The 19,316-nt window shown below is 45.5% G+C and overlaps 1 protein-coding gene and 1 long non-coding RNA gene across 3 annotated transcripts in view; one reads left to right on the top strand and one right to left on the bottom strand.

The window, feature by feature from the left end:
- The window catches only part of LOC129709826 (PR domain zinc finger protein 1-like), a 135,608-nt gene that overhangs the window by 4,333 nt on the left and 111,959 nt on the right, over positions 1 to 19,316 (bottom strand). The window contains exons 1-4 of one of the 2 annotated variants that reach the window (XM_055656435.1): positions 12,710 to 12,869; positions 12,319 to 12,571; positions 2,095 to 3,131; positions 255 to 383 (exon numbers count right to left, since the gene is read on the bottom strand). In XM_055656435.1, coding sequence (XP_055512410.1) covers positions 255 to 383; positions 2,095 to 3,131; positions 12,319 to 12,571; positions 12,710 to 12,718 — 1,428 coding nt within the window. In that variant the 5' untranslated portion in view covers positions 12,719 to 12,869. Of the gene's footprint in view, positions 1 to 254; positions 384 to 2,094; positions 3,132 to 12,318; positions 12,572 to 12,709; positions 12,870 to 19,316 lie in introns of those variants that run through there. The other variant, XM_055656436.1, reaches the window with a different exon arrangement.
- The window catches only part of LOC129709829 (uncharacterized), a 71,392-nt gene continuing 65,085 nt past the window's right edge, over positions 13,010 to 19,316 (top strand). The window contains exon 1 of the long non-coding RNA XR_008725579.1: positions 13,010 to 13,104. This is a non-coding gene — a long non-coding RNA (uncharacterized LOC129709829). The remainder of the gene's footprint in view (positions 13,105 to 19,316) is intronic.

The following is a 19,316-nucleotide window of genomic DNA, read 5'->3' as shown; positions in this document are numbered from 1 at the left end:
TAAAGTGTTTAGCAATCTGTGTTTAGGCCTGCATATACTGGTTTAAACTGAAGATAGACACAAAATGCTGGATTAACTGCAACAGTTTAAGAAGACAGCTCTCAGTCTGAAGAAGGGTCTCGACCCCAAACACCACCTATTCCTTCTCTCCAGAGATGCTGCCTGTCCCGATGTGTTATTTGAGCGTTTTGTGTCTATCTTTCGTTTAATTACCTCTGCCCTATTCCCAATCTGTCTTGCAAAAGCTCTCTTACCTGGCACTGGTGTGGCTTTTCTCCAGTATGTACAAGGTAATGCTTTTGGAGGTGGGCCAACTGTGTGAAGGTTTTACTGCAAGTGTTGCAGGAGAACGGTCTTTCTCCACTGTGGACCCGCAAATGCACCTGGAAGAAAAGGGGTGGAGTTACATCACAGGCTGCTGGAGACTGGAGTCTCAAGTTCCATCAAAATAGTTTCAGTAATAGTTACACCAGATATTAATTTCTTTACGAGGGTGACTCATTCTTCTAAGATTTCCTTTACGTCAGAGGGTGAAGACTGTCTGCTAACAACTCATTACCAAAGGGTACATGGCATATGCCACATAAAGGAAAGAGAAAGATGGATGATAACAACACTGTTCACCATTCAGGATGTCCTAAAATAGTCTACACCCAATTAATCAGTCTTCAAATGTAGTCTCTGTTGCAAAGTAGGAATGCATCAGCCAACTCATGCACAGCAAGTTTGCAACATGAAACTAACTCCAAAGGCGTACAGGTTTGTAGGTTAATTGGCCTGGTAAAAAGTGTGCGTTGTCCCTAATGATAGCTAGAGATACAACGCAGAAGCAGTTCATTCGCCCCACCAAGTCCGTGCCCGACCAGCGATCCCCATGCGGGGATCGCTGGTCGGGCACGGACTTGGTGGGCCGAATGAACTGCTTCCGCCTTGTATCTCTAAACTAACCTAAACTAAACCAGCTTATCTTAATTTAGTGATTCTGGTTGAGGGATATTGGCCAGGACAACCATGGACAACACTTTGCTCTTCCTTGAAATAGCTGTGTGACAACCTTTACATCCACCAGAGATGGCAGGTGGGGTCTCAGGAACATCTCTCATGTGAAAGACATCGTAGACAGTGCAGCACTACCTCACTTAGGCCCAAAACCTTTTGCCTCTAAGGTGAGGATACCATTGCCAAGACCAGTTTCTGATGCCCATCTCCAGCTGAAAACATGGCGATGGGTTGGCCTTTTATACCATTGGTCTTTGTAATGGTTTCATTCTTGCTTAGCCTGTTCAAGGAATAGTTCGGGATCAACCACAATAATGGGACACTGGAATCAATTGAAGCATTTCCTCATTTATTTTTTTCTGGTAAGGATTCCACTGTAGCAATTATTTCCTTGTTATACTATGAGATGCACCAGCATCCCGGTCACAACAATTTATGGAGACCATAAGAAAAATAGCAGAAGTAGGCCATTCAGCCCCTCACGCCTGGTGCATCCTTCATAAGTTTATGGCTAATCTTTCATCTCAGCCCAGCTTTCTGCACTAATCCCACTTCACTTGACTCCCTAATATCTAAAAACAAATTAATAAATTGCTTTCTTGAATATACTCTGTGATTGAGACCCCATGTGACTGGAGTTGCAATTAAAAAAAAAATTTAAAAAAAAGCTAATGAGGGTAAATAAATGTATCCCCATATCCACCTGAATAGCCAACCTCTTGTGTTGTAAGTGACTAGGTTCAATTAACCCAGAGAGGGGAATCATCAACTCCCCATCTATGCTCTCAAGACCCATAAAAAAACATTGTGTATCTCCACAAGGAAACAGTTTATCTTTCTTAAATATCATTTGGAAATCCCCAGAGTTTTTGTGAGCACTTGTGTACTTTTTCCACAAATAATTCCTTTCTTGGAAGAGAGGATTAGAAAACAACATCCTTTGCATGAGGAGTTATGGGCTTTTGTATATCCTGCCCATGTAGGCAGTGGGGAAGCACACAGGAGCTTTAATGCTAAGAGTAGTCTGAGCTGCAGTGCAAGCCTGAGCAAGTTACTGCAAGCCTTGCATGTGGAAAGATTGTAAACAATACGTACTTTTAGGTTGGAGAGTTGACCAAATGTTTTGGAACACACGTTGCACTCGTACTTGATCTTCCCATTCTGTTTCTTTAGTGGATAGGGAAGTGACTTGTAACCCGGGAAATCTGCAGGAGAAGTCTTTGGTTTGCTCAAATTCATTGCTTCTTCACTCGCTGGAGCCCATGAGGTAGCTTTCAGTTCAGAGTTCATTGAGGTACCTGAAGGGGTTGGCCGGGTGAGAGGCATTTCCTTCAAGCCCACTCCTGGAGCCAAGGGCGAGAAGGCGCTTGTGGGAGCGGAGATAAGAACCCCTCGTGGCTGCTCAGAGAGGTGACACTTTCGGCCTTCTTCGGTAGGGACCATGACAGGCAACGCAGTCCGATTCATCATGGGATGGAAGAGGCAGTCCCCTGCCGCAAACCCCCCACACACTGGGGGCATCCTGCCAAACAGGCCGAGATTGCTCATGTTGTTCAAAGTGGCTGGACTGTTCAGCGGGTGAAGGCCGTTGAATCCAGGCGAATAGTTGGGCAATATAAATCTTGCATAGTGCGGAGGCAGAGCACTGTATGGATACATGGGCTGATACGGGAGGTGGCTGGGAGGCGAGTACATTGGGTAGGAGACCAAGCCCTCAGCATGGTTATGATATCCATTCACGGGTACGGGGAATTTATTGGGAGGCGAGGTAGTCGAGTGAGGAGATGGAATACGAGGTGTTTGCTGAATAACAGAACATTCGGATCTTTGGTTTCTACTGTTTCTGTCCACTCGTCTCTCATCATCTTTAACGTCATTGAACGTTGAACTGTGTTTGTCTGGCACAGGGCTTCGCACAACATCAGGGCAAAGCTTTTTACTGAAGTCCATTATTTGGTCGTCTGGCGTGGTGGGTGGGGTATCTCTTTCGATCATCTCTACATCCACTTTTTCGTCCTCGTTCTTTGTGTTGTTAGCATTGTGTTTTTGGCCTTCGTGAATGTCTTCTTGGCTCTGAGGTAGCTGGCCAGTGTATTCAGGCACCAGATCCTTGTATCCCTTAAGGTTTTGTTCTGGGAAAGACAAATCAGATAGTTAATAAAAAGGGAAGGATGAACAGAAGCATCGCTCACCAAGGGAAGCTGATGTAAGATTAAGCCATGGCACACGGTGAAAGATATCAAGACTGAAACAGTGTTTTACAGAGAAGAACTAACAAACATGTCACAATTTCGTGAAGAAGGGTCTCGAGCTGCAACATCACCCATTCCTTCTCTCCAGAGATGTTTTGTAAAAAAATGCAGGCAATTCACCCCCAAATTCAGACAAAACTAATCTCTGAATCAAAAACGGCAGGAACAGATTGATATTAACTCATTGCATTTGTGGGGACCCACTTTGCACCAAAAAATGCTTATTGTGTTTCCAATAAGAAAACAGTGACCTTCCTTGACAACGAGATAACGCCCCATGAACTGTGTTGCCACACCATGGATAGAAGAAAGTGCAATGGCAAAAGAAAGAGGTCCATACATTTTTGCGTTGTGAGTTAAAGCAAATAGGAAGCATTTGAGGTTGCTGGCTTCCTGCACTTTTAGTCAACTCTCACTTGTGTTTCCAAATGACTGATGGGATTGACACAAGACCGAGAACGCAGTAACAGCAATAGCACAAGAACAAAGACAAAATGGAAGATAAAAATCATACATGCTGAATCATTAAAGTGTTTCCCTACTTTTAGATGGTCAAGGGGCAACGTTGCTGTTGACTCTATCATATTTAGGCAACCCTGGTTCCCTCGGAATGTTAATTCCACCCTATGTTGCTCACCAGACCAACTGAGCAGTGCAAGGATGGTGGTAGATTATTGAGCCAAGCTTGATGCATGACTGAGAGATGAGGTGGGAAGACTGGAATGTGCACAGAGCTGTTAGTCCAGGTGGGATTGTGGAAGGGTGGGACGTTGGTGGCTTTGGTGATGATTAGGCACATGTGGAATGACCGTCATTAAACACGGAGTTCACCAGATCTACCGGAGTCAAAGTGTTTGTGCTTAAAGATTAACTGGGCTTTGATCTGTGAGCAAAACTGAGACTCCTGAAAGGAGACGAGATGCGACGAGCATGAGCTTCCTCTTTCACAGGCCAAGTAATTTCTGAAGAAACTCGGGTGGGCGGGGTCTGTGCAAGGGGCTGACTAACTGTGGGGTGATCACAGTCATTCTGAATTGTGTTGAATCATAGAATGACACTGCATGGAAATAAGTATCTGAAGAGAGCAAAAACTGTGTGCCTAAGTAAGCACCAACATCGTTTTAATATAGAAATAAGGAAGGCAAGAAAGAAACCATGAACAGTTTGAAGACCCAAAATGTCGCCCAGTCCTTCTCTACAGAGATGCTGCCTTTCCCTCTGAGTTACTCCAGCATTTTGTGTCCATCTTCGGTGTAAATCAGCATCTGCAGTTCCTTCCTACACAACTGAGTTATTGACTTTTATTCCCCTAATAACCCCACTGACAGGAGCACAATGGGTACAGTTTTTATGTCATGGATTTTGCATACATGGGTAAGGGACATGATTTTAGTAACGTGACCAAATTTACAGCAGGGACTAAACTCCAAAGGGCTATCATGTGGCTGTAGAAAGTTGTGATGCATTCCCACCGCATCTTTCACATTCATTGCATGCAGGTCTTCCTTTTTGTTTGCCACTTTAACATGCATACAAGCTGCTTTTACCATCATCAGCATTAGTGGGAAGTCATCCAAAGTCCGTATCTGCCCTTCAAATCTAACACATGGGTTTAAACAGTGATCTTTTTTACACGGCCGCTTTCATAGAATATTTTGGACCGGGGGGGCCGTTCCTGTGCTGTTCTACATTCTACGAAAGAGGCTGAACTTGATGCCAAGTTAAACTAATCGCCTCTATCCACACATGATCTATAATCCCTCCATCCTTGCATATCCATGTGCCTATTCAAAAGCCCTTTAGATGGCATATTCAAACCCATCTTCCAAAACCCTTGCCTGCACTTTGATTACACTATCCCTTGAATGTTGCAGATGAGAGCCAAAGTCCGTATCAGCTATTCACTCCTCTTTCCCCGCCACCCAAACCGTTGTCATTTCCCATGGATTACATGGTGGCTCAGTCACTACCTGCCATGTAGCACCATCGAGTCAAGTGCGGGATTCATTGCCAACTTGGTCTCAGCATTTAGCACCCTTCCTAATGGCTGCGTTGTATCCCCAATATTGCAAAGCTCAATATCATACATGACACTGGGCCAACTTTATACCACATTCTGAAGGGCACAGATTCCCCTGTGGAGTGATTTTCAGGTCATGTACTGCATTGCGATCATAAGAACGATGCCTCTGATTTTATTTACCCTTACTTTTAAATCTGTTGTAATACTTCTGCCAGTCAAAACCATTTCACTTTTTCAGGAAACCAGCACACTTGCCTGACTAACACTCCGATACTGTGTTACACCCACAGATTCTCAAAGCAGCCTAATGCCAAGGATCCTAAACAATAAAAAATAATAGATGGTTTTGACATCAGCTCCATTCATTACACATGAGCCCCGCCACAAGGTTCAATAGTTTCTAAATTTGTCAGACTTGAATTAACGTGAGCTAATCACATTGTAAGGTAAACAATACCCAGCCAAAGAGCAAGGGTTTCAAGATTGGAATACTGCATGGCCAATGTTGCAGTTGCAATTGCTGCCTGCAGCGTCAGCAAGACTGAAGTGAGCGTGATGTGTAATACCACAGCCTGTACCAGGTTACACCTTAATGCCAGTGTGTTTACTAATTTGTATTGAGTAACTCTTAGCCATCAGGCGTGTGCTTGTTGACCTAACCTGAAGCCCATGTTAGTGTCAGAGAGACTCACGCAGTGATGCTGCATAGAAGCAGTCCTACCAAGTCTCTGCAGCCAATTAAGCGCTAATTCTACACTAATTACAAAGTCATACTGCATGAAAAATGGCCCTTCAGCCCAACCTGTCCCCGCCGACCAAGATGCCCCATCTACCCTACTCCCACCAATCCGCATTTCACCCGTATCCCTCTAAACCTTTCCTATTCCGATCAAATGCCATGTTATTTTTTACCACATTCCGATCAATGCCCCCCAGATTCTACCACTCACCTACGCACCGTAGGCAACTTACGTAGGTTGATAAATTAATTGTGAGCCAATTAACCTGCATGACGTTGGGATACGGGAGGAAACCGGAGCCACTGGCAGGATGCCATGCAGTCAAGGGAGACCTGTAAACCTCTCTGTGTCACAGTGTTAACACCCTGATCCCAGTGTTAATCCTTCCCTTCAACCAACGCCTGTAAACTTCCCCAGGTATTCAGACCTCCTGATTCCAGAGTGCTTCCCATTTTTACTACTTGGAGATCGCCATTCTTGACTCGGTGAATAGATTTTAAGATCCAGAATTCTCCACCTCAACCATCTCAACTCTCCTTCCACCTTGAACACGAGCGTAACACCGGTCGGTTTCACCAAACCGTGAGCCACCTTTCAACTATGGTCTTAATACACACTTGACATTATGCGTTCAAATAATTATAGAAATGCAAATGATTGCGGTATCAAATATGTGAGATTACTTTTGACAAGTCATGTTCACCTCTGAGTATGAGTCACTGTTCTTTCACAATGTCCCTCACTCTTGGACTCTGCTGGCTGTGAACTTTCGATAGTTTGCCATTTATCAACAGGCTCATTAGTATTTTGTTACACAACCTTAGCCATCATAGAAACATAGAAAATAGGTACAGGAGTAGGCCATTCGGCCCTTCGAGCCTGCACCGCCATTCAATATGATCATGGCTGATCATCCAACTCAGTATCCTGTACCTGCCTTCTCTCCATACCCCCTGATCCCTTTAGCCACATGGGCCACATCTAACTCCCTCTTAAATATAGCCAATGAACTGGCCTCAACTACCTTCTGTGGCAGAGAATTCCAGAGATTCACCACTCTCTGTGTGAAAAATGTTTTCCTCATCTCGGTCCTAAAAGATTTCCCCCTTATCCTTAAACTGTGACCCCTTGTTCTGGACTTCCCCCAACATCGGGAACAATCTTCCTGCATCTAGCCTGTCCAACCCCTTAGGAATTTTGTAAGTTTCTATAAGGTCCCCCCTCAATCTTCTAAATTCTAGCGAGCACAAGCTGAGTCTATCCAGTCTTTTATCTGGATCATCTGAAAACTAAGTGCAGAAGGTAAACTGGATAATGTTATCTTTAATTCTAGCACTTTGTCGCAGATAGCTAGCTGAGTGGATTCTGATGAGCTATAAAACTGAGGCCTTCTCTGCCTAATATAAAAGGTGCCGACCAGCATTAAAAAAGCAGAAAAATATTCTCCACTACTTATCGTTATTTATATCTCAACTAACATCATAAAAGTCAGAATATCTCATTGCTGTTGACAGCAGTTTGTTGTGTCCAAATTAACTCCTGTATTTTCTGTATCAGAGGTTATGAGGAGAAGGCAGGAGAATGGGGTTAGGAGGGATAGATCAGCCATGATTGAATGGCGGAGTAGACTTGATGGGCTGAATGGCCTAATTCAACCTATCACATGCCCTGATGATTATAACAGCGATCCTACCAAAAACCATCCACTGGTTGTGATGTATTTTGAGATATTTTGAGGTGGTGAAAGACACCCTAGAACTCCAAACCATTTATGATGTTAAGGTTGTGTTGGGGTAGTGTTTAGTGGAAGACAATAGCAAGCTATAGTCAACTAAGAATCATTCAACAACACATAATAAACCATTAAATTACAGGATCTTAGGTAGACAAAAATGCTGGAGAAACCCAGCGGGTGCAGCAGCATCTATGGAGCGAAGGAAATAGGCAACGTTTCGGGCCGAAACCCTTGGGTTTCGGCCTGAAACGTTGCCTATTTCCTTCGCTCCATAGATGCTACTGCACCCGCTGAGTTTCTCCAGCATTTTTGCCTACCTTCGATTTTCCAGCATCTGCAGTTCTTTCTTAAACAAATGAAAGGATCTTGAAAGCTAGAGTGAAAAATGGTACGTACGGGGATAGTTTTGCTGAGCTGTATGCAAAATATTATTTAACCGTTCCTGGTAGACATTACAATAGAGAAACCATCGAACCACTGAACGATTGAAAGGGGGAGAAATTTGCTTGGTGTGGTTGGAGCGTGGTCTGATGGAGCAGGGCAAGGTGGAAGAATATCGAGAATCGATTCTTATATGGAAAAAAACACCAGTTTACATTCTCACACCCTCGCATTAATATCTGTAGAGCTATAATCAACTGTCACTAACTACATGAAACGTGTATGAACAGAGCTCGCCCAGGTCAAGCTAACCTCTGCATTGATTTCCCCCTCTGCATTACGCTGCCATAGAATAAACATTTTGAGTCAATCAAAACCTCAACTTGTTTTTGGATTCTGTAATGAAGTGGATCCAACTGACTGATATTTAACCCGTCTTTCTGTTTCAGTTTGAATGGAGCGAAACTGGGCAGAGCGTCAGGAGAGAGAGTGGAAATGGCGAAATGTGCAAATATTGTACTATTTTCAAAGGGCACCACATTGCCACCTATTTGCCTGCAGTTCAACATTTCCAACTGTGAAATGAGCACCCTTTTCTCTTGAACTCAAGTTGGCTGTTTATCTACTTTCACACACCCACTAACTCAACCCTCAAAGGAAATGAATTCTATTGAAGTGCCAACATTTGTGTGTGGAGGGACTAAATAGTTGATAATCAATTGCCTTCTTTCTGATTGATATTGGACGATAACATCTTTTCCACATAGAGACCTTTTGCTGCTAAAATAATCACAACATATTTGAAGAAGGCTCCCGACCCCAAACAACACCAATCCATGTTCTCCAAAGACCCTGTCTGTCCCGCTGAGTTACTCCAGCACTGATTCTTTTCTTTGTAAACCAGCATTTGCGGTTCATTGTGTCTACAACATTTCTATGCTTGTAACAGCAAAAGGTAGATGTCAAAATATTAAAACCTCCCAAATCATTTCATTATTATTATCAAGAATAATTTTATATTACCATATCTCTCAGAAGATCAACTAAAGGGGCCAAAATGTTGGTTTTGATGAGTGTATCAAATGGAGAGAGATACATAGTCAAACAGGTTTAGAAGGAACTAGTCAGTAATGGGTACAACAGCAATAAAGGAGTAAAGGAGTTAGCAATTTGCAAGAGGCAAAATTCGGAAGAATGTTGAGTTATCAGATATCTGCCGTGTGCAAGATATTGTGGAAAGAGGAAGGAGGCAAGGGTCATGGGCAGCTTTGAAAAAAGTGTGAGTTTTTAAAATTGTTTTGTTCGTGGGTGGAGGGTAAGGAGAGGGAAGTACCAGGACAAATTATATGTTTCAATCTGTAGCTGCTACACATAATACAAACCTGTTTAGCAGGGCTAACACTGTCAAACCACAGCACAAGACATCAGAGAATTACTGCTCATTACTCAACCAGCATCAACAATGCACCAGCTACAAACTGATGTTATACAAGAGGACACTGAGCCATGATGAAGTCACTGATCTTTGATTAAGTTTTACTAAAGAAATCCAAGCAGTATGTAATAGAGGAAAGGTTTCAGAAGTGCTCGAGTAGATTGCGCTAACAAGCAGATGTGCCTACACCAATGTATACACCATGTACAAATGTAGGTACGCAAGTATGCATTACAACACGTACATACTAAAGCACATTGTAGTCATATATTGATGTGCATACAAACACAGGCATGCATGAACACACTATCACACTCTCAGCACACCACATCACGTTTAATTGTTTCCCATCTTTTCCCTGCCTGGCTTTGAATGTTCAGTAGAAAAATCTCTATTCACTAGTTTCTGATTGTGTTATTTTTACCAATAAATTCCCCAAACCTTTAAAAAGATATTAGGTACACAAAAATGCTGGAGAAACTCAGCGGTGAGGCAGCATCTATGGAGCGAAGAAAATAGGCAACGTTTCGGGTCGAGACCCTTCTTCAGACAAAGATGTTGGTCAGTGTGAGGCAAGACCAGCCTGTATTTAACGGGTTCCATTTAAAAGTTACCTAAGTGTTTGTGGATCATTTCTGCTTCAATCCCACTTTTCAGCAAACCAGATAGGGAATGATATGGGACCACAATTGCAAACTCATCAATCCTATTTAAAAATACCACAGTCTCATCAACTAAAGATGGGGGGTCAAGACAAATGTTCAAATTGTGTAGCAAGAGGGTAGAATAAAATGAAAAGGGTGTGAGAGAGCAACATGGTTCCATAAAGATCATAAATCTCCTCTTTTCCCAAATACTCCTTCTAATCTCGTCTCTTTAAAAGAAAAACAACCAACACTCCACAAGTCTTTGAAGTGGTTAAAAGGCTCAGCCCTGCATCCAGCTGCAGAACAAAATACAAGAGGAGAACTATTTGAAACTGTGCATTAATTTTTGTTAAAGATTTATCTCACTAACCACATCTCAAGTTGAAATAAAAGGAATTACCGCGCATTCAGACCTCCCTTTTGCTTCAAGGTTTCACCGAACACTCGCTTTGAAATCTGAAACATCTTGCAATCTCCCCGTGTGATCTACATGTTCGGTTATTAGTTCCAACACTTTTGAAGAAGGATCTCAACCCGAAACGTTACCCATCCATGTTCTCCACAGATGCTGCCTGAGCCGCTGAATTACTCCAGCACTTGGTGTCCTTCAGAGTTTCAATGACGAGTGCTGCTTTCTGATATCACCTTTTCCTCCATTCTCCTGGTACCACCTCACTGAGATATGGGATGATGTGTTTAAGAAATAACTGCAGATGCTGGAAAAAGCGAAGGTAGACAAAAATGCTGGAGAAACTCAGCGGGCGAGGCAGATGCCTGCCTACACATATGCGTTGATCTGTCGTTTTCACACCTTGCCCTTCTATATCTCTATACTCCCTCTCCCCTGACTCTCAGTCTGAAGAAGGGGCCACCCATTCATTCCTTCTCTCCAGAGATGGTGCCCGTCCCGCTGAGTGACTCCAGTCTGGTATGTGGCCAACACATGCCGGACTTATAGCGGAGCAACAACGGCCAGCTAGGTGCGGCGTTGGTCATTTGGCGTGATACATCCAGTGACCCTGCTGGTCCCACGTCTGCGCTCCATAACTGACCAGTTACCGCCCATCGCGTCCTCTCACCACCACCCGCTGTCAACAAGTTTTAAAACAAAATCTGACTTGGGTTATATTTTGTACGTGGCTGCGAAAACGGCTGATATGAAGACGAGCGTGGAATTGGGCAGATCGGGGCTGAAAAACTTGGGACAAAGTGACAGATGGTCACGGCGAGGATCTCTCGGAGAGTTGGTGAAACTGCAGGAATGACAGACAGAGAGAGAGGGAATCTTGCCACTCGCTTCTGGGGGAGAGGGCAGCGTCAGCCTGAGGAGAGGAGTGGGGAGCAGGTTGAAGACATACAAACCAGCATCTGCTTTGATCTGCCGTTTTCACACCTTGCCCTTCCATATCTCTAGACTCCCTCTCCCCCCGACTCTCAGTCTGAAGATGGGGTCTAGACCCGAAACGCCACCCATTCCTTCCTCCTCTCCAGAGATGGTGCCCGCCCCGCTGACACAAACTTTTCTAATTCACTTGAATAATCTTGGTCCCTCTAACCCTCGCCGGCAATCAATGCCAAACTGCCATTCAGCAGTAAAAACAAGAAACCGCAGATGCGGGTTTGCTAAATAAAAAAAAGACCCAAAGTGCTGGAGTAACTAGTTGACACAAAAGGACACAAAGTTCTGGGGTAACTCAGCAGGTCAGGCAGCGTCTCTGGAGAACATGAACCGTCTTCATACTGTTTAAGAAGGAACTGCAGATGCTGGAAAATCGAAAGTAGACAAAAGTGCTGGAGAAACTCAGCGGGTGCAGCAGCATCTATGGAGCGAAGGAAATAGGCAACGTTTCGTCCCGAAACGTTGCCTATTTCCTTCGCTCCATAGATGCTGCTGCACCCGCTGAGTTTCTCCAGCACTTTTGTCGACCTTCTTCAGACTGATTGGAGAGCAGAGAGCTCTAACTTTATAGGGGGGAAAAAGTCATAAATCATCTATGGTTTTGAAAGACCAAGACAAAAAGGAGGGTATTCATCAGATAAGCGCAGTACCAAAACCCCCACCACACACACACCCGACGGGAATATAACACAGAAAGGAGCACTCACTGAGCTTAAGCATCACCATGTCGCCGGTCGGAGGGTAGTTCAACCTCTCGGCAAACTCGCGGCTGTACCACACCAGCAGCTCGTCGCTGGACGGGATGGGTTTGACGGTGTAGAAGTAAATATCGGTGCCATTCTGACAGGCGGCCAGGTTCTGTTCGGCAGCCGAGTGTGCAGGGTTGACGTATCGCATCCAGTTGCTCTTGCACTCGCTGTAGCCGTCCAGAAAATGATGCAGCCTCCCGGAGGAATAAACCTGGGACGAGAATGTGACATTAGCGTAAACAAAACAAAACAAAAAAAACAAAAAAACAAAAAAGTTTTGGGGGACGAATTATTGGTGCTTTTTAATCGATCGGTAGAATGCAATCAAAGTCAAAAACATGTAATCAACCTGCTCCATGTAATCCGAGGAGCACTCCTCGCTGTTATTTTTTCTATGAGTGCGTACGTGTGTGTTTTATTTACGATAGCGCACTCTCTCACACACACACACACCTTCCCCTCGACTCCAAGCAGTTCACAGAATCTAATGAGACTAACATTGTCATGAAAAGTCAGCTATATATAAGAGGCGTCACATGATGACAATTCGGTCACATCATGTTCCTGAGGGTTGGATCTTTCTGTGCGTGTGTTTTTTTTTTCTTACACGCCCTTAGATTTGCTTTTCCACAATCTCTCACCCCACCCCACCCCGTGTATCGGGCAGATCGCCGACCACGCTCTGCCGGGCAAGAGGGAACGCCTCTCGGGAGCAGGAAGTGAAGTCGACAGCTGATTTCACGTGTGTGTATCTTTTTACTGAATGAGGGAATGACAAAGCGAACTTGGGGGAATTTTCGACAAGGTGAAATCATCGAAATACAAATGTGACGCAACCGCAGAGTTAGTTTATGCTTTGTGTCGGTTTATTTCGGGATGGTCTCTACTGCGGCAGGGTAGGTGTGGACCCGGCCAGCTGAGCCGGCGACTATGTCCCCGTGTACCGCTGGTGCCGTGCGGGCCAGGACTCCGCTCATTCAGCCCCTCTCCTGCCTTGTGTGGCGGCGTAGAATAAGTGACTCCCACTCCTACTGTAGTTCAGCACTAACGAAGACCCCCAGTACTATCCTCTCTCCACATTCCGACTATCCCGTGGCCGAGATTACTTGTGACAAGGAAAGACACAAGTAGGGTGGAGTGACTCAGCGGGTCAGGCAGCAATCCTGAAGTTACTCCAGCATTTTGTGTCTCTTCTCATGTAGACCAGTCTCTGCAGTTCCTTGTTTCTTTAGTATTTTTGACAAGATTTTCACTTTTTGTTTAGTCCCCAGCCCAGGTCGCCCACTGTCATCTGTTACCCACTCTTGGCTGGGTCCAAACGTCACCTACTCCCACGGGGGCGCAGGTCAGAATGAGGCCATTGGGCCCATCATCTACTCTGCCATTCAATCGTGTCTGATCTATCTTTCCCTCACAACCCCATTCTCCTGCCTTCACCCCTGGCACCAATACTAAACAAGAATCTGTCAATCTCTGCCTTAAAAATATTCATTGATTTGGTCTCCACAGCCGTCTGTGGCAATCAATTCCACGGAGGTCCCACATACATGTACCATCTCAGGAATAGGTGCTATGGGCACTCTCTCCACTACGGTGTAGGTCTTTCAGATATCTATAGCCATGGGTACTAACCTTCACATAAACCTAAACCAGGTGCCGCTCCTATGTCATCTACTCTGACCAAAGCACAGGTCCCACAGAGACTTACTCCACCATGGAAGAGGTATCTAAAACTCACCAGGGCTGAACTCCATTCAGATCCCACAACCGCCAACTTTCACCAAGGCTGGTCCACAGGCACCAACTCTCAAACAGCATGATTTCCACTGGAGCAACTACAGCATCTTTAAGGAGATTTCACAGTGGAGCAGACAAACAGTGTAGCATTTTAAGAGCATCTTCAAGGTAGCAAAGCACACTCGGGCGCTTCACTTTCGGCATAGTTCCACGCAAAGCCGTACAAAGGAATATTAGGCAGAAGATCCAAAAGCTACATCATACTTTGAAGCATGTTAAGGAATGTCATACATGAGGAGAGACTGGAATAAAAAGTGGTTGGGAGTTCATGGAGGATATTTCAGAGTTTAGTAACTAAAGGTGCGGCTGCCAGTTGGGGCTCTATCAAAATGGCAATTATTAAACGATCAAAATTGGAGGTAAATGTTTCTCAAGAAAAAGACATAAGATTTGGATATGATGCTTGGATGAAGTTAATTGATACATTGAGGGCTGGTAGCAATTTGAGCACTCTGTCATAGAATTATAGAACCAGTATCACCCAGAAACTGCCCAGTTATCCCAAGATGACAATGGGTCATTGCCATCCTGGTCACCTGTTTGACTCACCCTGGTGCTCCACAAAGCCTCTGTGCCTTTCCTTATTGGAATATTTGTACATAAGTGCCACCTCATTTGTATTCACATGCAATCAACTTCCAAGGTGGACAGAGGATGGCTCAGCAGCAGAGAAATATTTGCAGATGAGGATTGTGCACAATTTGATTGGCAACCTTGTGGCCCTTGCATCTGCTGCTTTTGTTCTTGGTGCAGTCAGAGTCTCTCGGACAAGTAGCACCAGTGATTTTTGGAAATAGTGCAACAGTCGGAGCTGGTGGTGGTGGGGGTGAATGCTCAGGGTGCTGGATGTGAGTAGTCAGTCGAATACCTCTTGCTCGACCACATTGGACACATCAGCCACCTCAGACCCCACAGAAGTGGAGTGGAGGCAGGCTATCCTTGTTCCTGAGGGCGGCCTCAGAAGATGAGAACTTTGTAGTGACTGACCTACCTCCTGATGCCCCAATGGCACCCCACCAACCGTAAGGTACAAGTCAGGTGTGTGACGGAATGTTCGCACTTAATTGATGAGAATGCATCTCCAACTCTCAAGAAATTAGGTTGCATGCAGAGCTGGTGGTGGAGTGCGTGAATGTTCAGGATGGTGCTTGGTAGTTATTAAGCTTCTCGAGCGTTGGGTGCGGCAAAGTTTAAAGGCGATGTGCCAGACAAGTATGCAGAGAGGTGTGTGACTGGGACGCTCTGCCAGGGGTGGTGGTAGAGGTAGGAATGTCAATGGCTTTTCCATTGGCACGTCGATATGCAGGGTGTGGACCAAGTGCAGGGATGTGAGTCACTTATCTTGGCATCTTGTTCAGCATAGACATTGTGGCCCAAAAGGCCTGTTCCTGTGCTGTACATTTCAATGTTCTATGTTCTAACTACAATGGTCAAACATGGAATATCCTACTCAATATACTCCTCTTACCCAAAGAAGGGTGTACTGGCTCTCTTATAAAGATAATGATTCATTAAACTGGTCCTTGGGTTGAGAACGCTGTCAGTAGGCCGGCCCGTTATTATGTGGAGTCTCAAAGAACAGGGACCTATTTGAAACACACCAAGTGCCCAGAGTTAGACAAAAGTGCTGGAGAAACTCAGCGGGTGTGGCAGTATCTATGGAGCAAAGGAAATAGGCAACGTTTTGGGCTGAAACCCTACCGCTGGGATAGAACATGGGGAGTTTTCCCATGGATTGAGGAGCCCAGATCACAATCACAATCATAATGTAAGTAGCTATTCAGGACTGGAGTGAGAAGGAATGTCTTGCTTCAGCAGAGTGAGGAAATCATGGAATTCACTACCCTGAGGGGGCTTTAGAGACATTGAGTGGCATTAGAATCTCAGAGGAGCTCTGAATATCAGACGAAATGAGAAACATGGAGATAGAATGCAGAAAGAGTGGGTGATGAATAACAGTCTCCACTTAAAACTTAATCTATCCACACCGACTGAATAAGTCCAGCACTTTGTATAGAAAGGAACTGCAGATGCTGGTTTAAACCGATGACAGACACAAAAAGCTGGAGTAACTCACCGGGACAGGCAGCATCTCTGGAGAAAAGGAATGGGTGACGTTTCAGTTCGAGACCCTTCTTCAGACTTCTCCAGAGATGCTGCCTGTCCTGTTGAGTGACTCCAGCTTTTTGTGTCTAACTCCAGCACTTCGAGTCCCTTTGGTAGGTTGGCAACATTCTCGTTTTACGGCAGTCTGGTTTGTTTAGTTTAGGTTTAGTTTAGTCCAATTTATTGGCATGATATACACGAGGTACATGGTAAATAGAATTACGTTTAGTGCAAGATAAGTCTAGTAATGTCTGATCAAAGATAGTTCAACATTCTCCAATGAGGTAGATAGCAGCTCTCAACTTGTTAATAGGATGTGTTTAAGAAGGAACTGCAGATGCTGGAAAATCGAAGGTACACAAAAATGCTGGAGAAACTCAGCGGGTGCAGCAGCATCGATGGAGCGAAGGAATTCCTTCGCTCCATAGATGCTGCTGCACCCGCTGAGTTTCTCCAGCACTTTTGTCTATCTAACGTGATTACCCACTCCTCCTCTCCAGAGATGCTGCCAGTCCCGCTGAGTTACTCCAGCATTGTTGTACCTCCCTTCGGTGTAAACCAACACCTGCAGTTCCCTCCTACACGAGATGACAAACATGGTCAGATTCCCAGCCCCTGACTGATCTTGGGAGTCTGCTCATTGTCCTAGTCACCTCAAACGCTGTTTAACCATTACATCAGTTTCGGATCGTCAAAACTAAACTTTAAAAAAAAATCACAAAAAAAATCAGTTCCCTTGATTTTCTCCAAAGTCATAGATATTCCTGGCACAGACGTGGTGGCTACAGGTTTCACGGTTGTTCGTATCCCAGAGTTGCCTCGCACATAAAGCAAGAGGTGTTCGTGCAGGCGGACACATCGCTGCAATAACCTCGGATATTCCCCCCCAGCTGGGATGAATTGTAGCGATTACTCACTCGGCGCGGGATGTTGCGGAGATTTGGAACTCAGTGAGGTAGCGTTATTCGAAAGAGTTGGAGTCCGTATTACATATTCTGCCAGGGGTAGGATTGATGCCAATATAGACTCACAACCTCCTAACTGCCCCCCCCCCCCCCCCCCCCATGTAAAAGGCCGGGGGGACCAGAGGTGACCCCAACTAATGGACATGCACACCACTCTCCCTTAACTTAAAACAATAATTTTAATGAACAATCAAAATCCAGGCAGTTTTAGTGGGAACTAAACCGTACGGAGAGGGCGACAAAATCTGAAAGCGATTTTCCCGTCGATCTAGTCTGACTGTAAACATTTGCATCGTATTAAATTGCCACTGTGAGTTAGTATTAAACAATCAAATGAGTCAACGTCCCGTAAATGCGAGGACTTCGACACGTTTGGACAATCAGCAGACCTGGTCATGACTGGGTCAGGCTTTCAAACGCGGGGGAGTGATTGTTTGAAAGATACGAGCATGGGAACAGACCCTTCGGCCCCACGCAGTCTGCGGCCGACCATCGGTCGCCCCTGTTGTCTGACATCCGGAGGTGGGTTCATGGGAGGTGGTCTCGGAGGGGATGATGCTCCTCAAACTGCGGAGCATCCTGGACAATACAGCTCACCCCCCTGCATGGTCAACCTGAGGAGCACCTTCAGCTAAAGACTAGTTCCACCAAGATTCAGTACAGGAGATATGTTTTCCCTGTGGCTATCAAACTGTACAACTCCTCCCCTTCTGTCGTGCGGTAGACTGACTCCCCTCCCCTCCCCTCCATCCCTCCCCAATCTTTGCACATCCCCAATCCTTTCCACTAGTCACTTTAATTTCATGTTTCCTGTATCTTGTTCCATGTTCCTGATGTTGGGGGAGTCCAGAACCAGGGGGCCACAGTTTAAGAATAAGGGGTAAGCCATTTAGAACGGAGACGAGGAAACACTTTTTCTCACAGGGAGTTGTGAGTCTGTGGAATTCTTTGCCTGGTGGAGGCCGGTTCTCTGGATACTTTCAAGAGAGAGCTAGATAGGGCTCTTAAAGATAGCGGAGTCAGGGGATATGGGGAGAAGGCAGGAACGGGGTACTGATTGGGGATGATCAGCCATGGTCACATTGAATGGCGGTGCTGGCTCGGGGCCGAATGGCCTACTCCTGCACCTATTATCTATTGTCTATTATTGTCTATCTTGTGTGTTACAAATGTTGGTAGATCAATCTCCCTCCTGGGATAAAGGTCTATCGCATCGTATGGTACCCCATGTTCCTACTCCCTCCCTCCACACCAGAGGGCATTTTACAGAGGCCAAACTAACCAGGTATTACAGAGGATGTTAAATTAGATGGAACCAACAAGTGAACGGGTAAAAATAGAAAATAATTCTTGAAGTTGTAGTTAGGGAAAAAATGTGAATGGCAAAATGAAATACATTTCCTAGTGTGTCATTGAAATAGAGATAAATACTGTAGGTCCAGAGGAGATGGTAAACTGGCAGGGTGGATATTGGAGTTCAGATCAATGAATTCCAGGATTAGCATTTAATCCCCCCCCACCCCCCCCCCCCCCCACCCCCCCCCCCCCCCCCCCCCCCCCCCCCCCCCCCCCCCCCCCCCCCCCCCCCACCCCCCCCCCCCCCCCCCCCCCCCCCCCCCCCCCCCCCCCCCCCCCCCCCCCCCCCCCCCCCCCCCCCCCCCCCCCCCCACCTCTTCCCCCACCCCCATTGTCTGCATCGCTGTGGAGAAGAAAAGTGAAGCAGGCAGCTTTCTTGGCCACAACCTGCCACTAGAGGGCGAGATCGGCAAGTGATGAAACACATTGTGAAAACAATAAAGTGCTGGAGCAACTCAGCAGGTCAGGCAGCATGTGTGGGAAGCAACTGCAGATGCTGGTTTACACCGAAGCTAGACACAAAACGCTGGAGTAACTCAGCGGGACGAGCAGCATCTCTGGATAGAAGAAATGGGTGACCTTTTGGGTCCAGACCCTTCTTCAGAAGCGTCTCGTCACCCATACTGTCAGGCGGCATTCCTGAAGAACATGGATGGGTGATGTTTCAGGTCGAGACCCTTCTGCAAACTCTTTTAATGAACCATGTTGTCTGGAAACCTTTGCTTTTTTAAA

The sequence above is a fragment of the Leucoraja erinacea genome, chromosome 26 (assembly GCF_028641065.1).
Source record: "Leucoraja erinacea ecotype New England chromosome 26, Leri_hhj_1, whole genome shotgun sequence".
Taxonomy (NCBI): domain Eukaryota; kingdom Metazoa; phylum Chordata; class Chondrichthyes; order Rajiformes; family Rajidae; genus Leucoraja; species Leucoraja erinaceus.
Note: the sequence above shows the minus strand (reverse complement) of the source record. Positions and strands in the feature narration are given on the sequence as shown.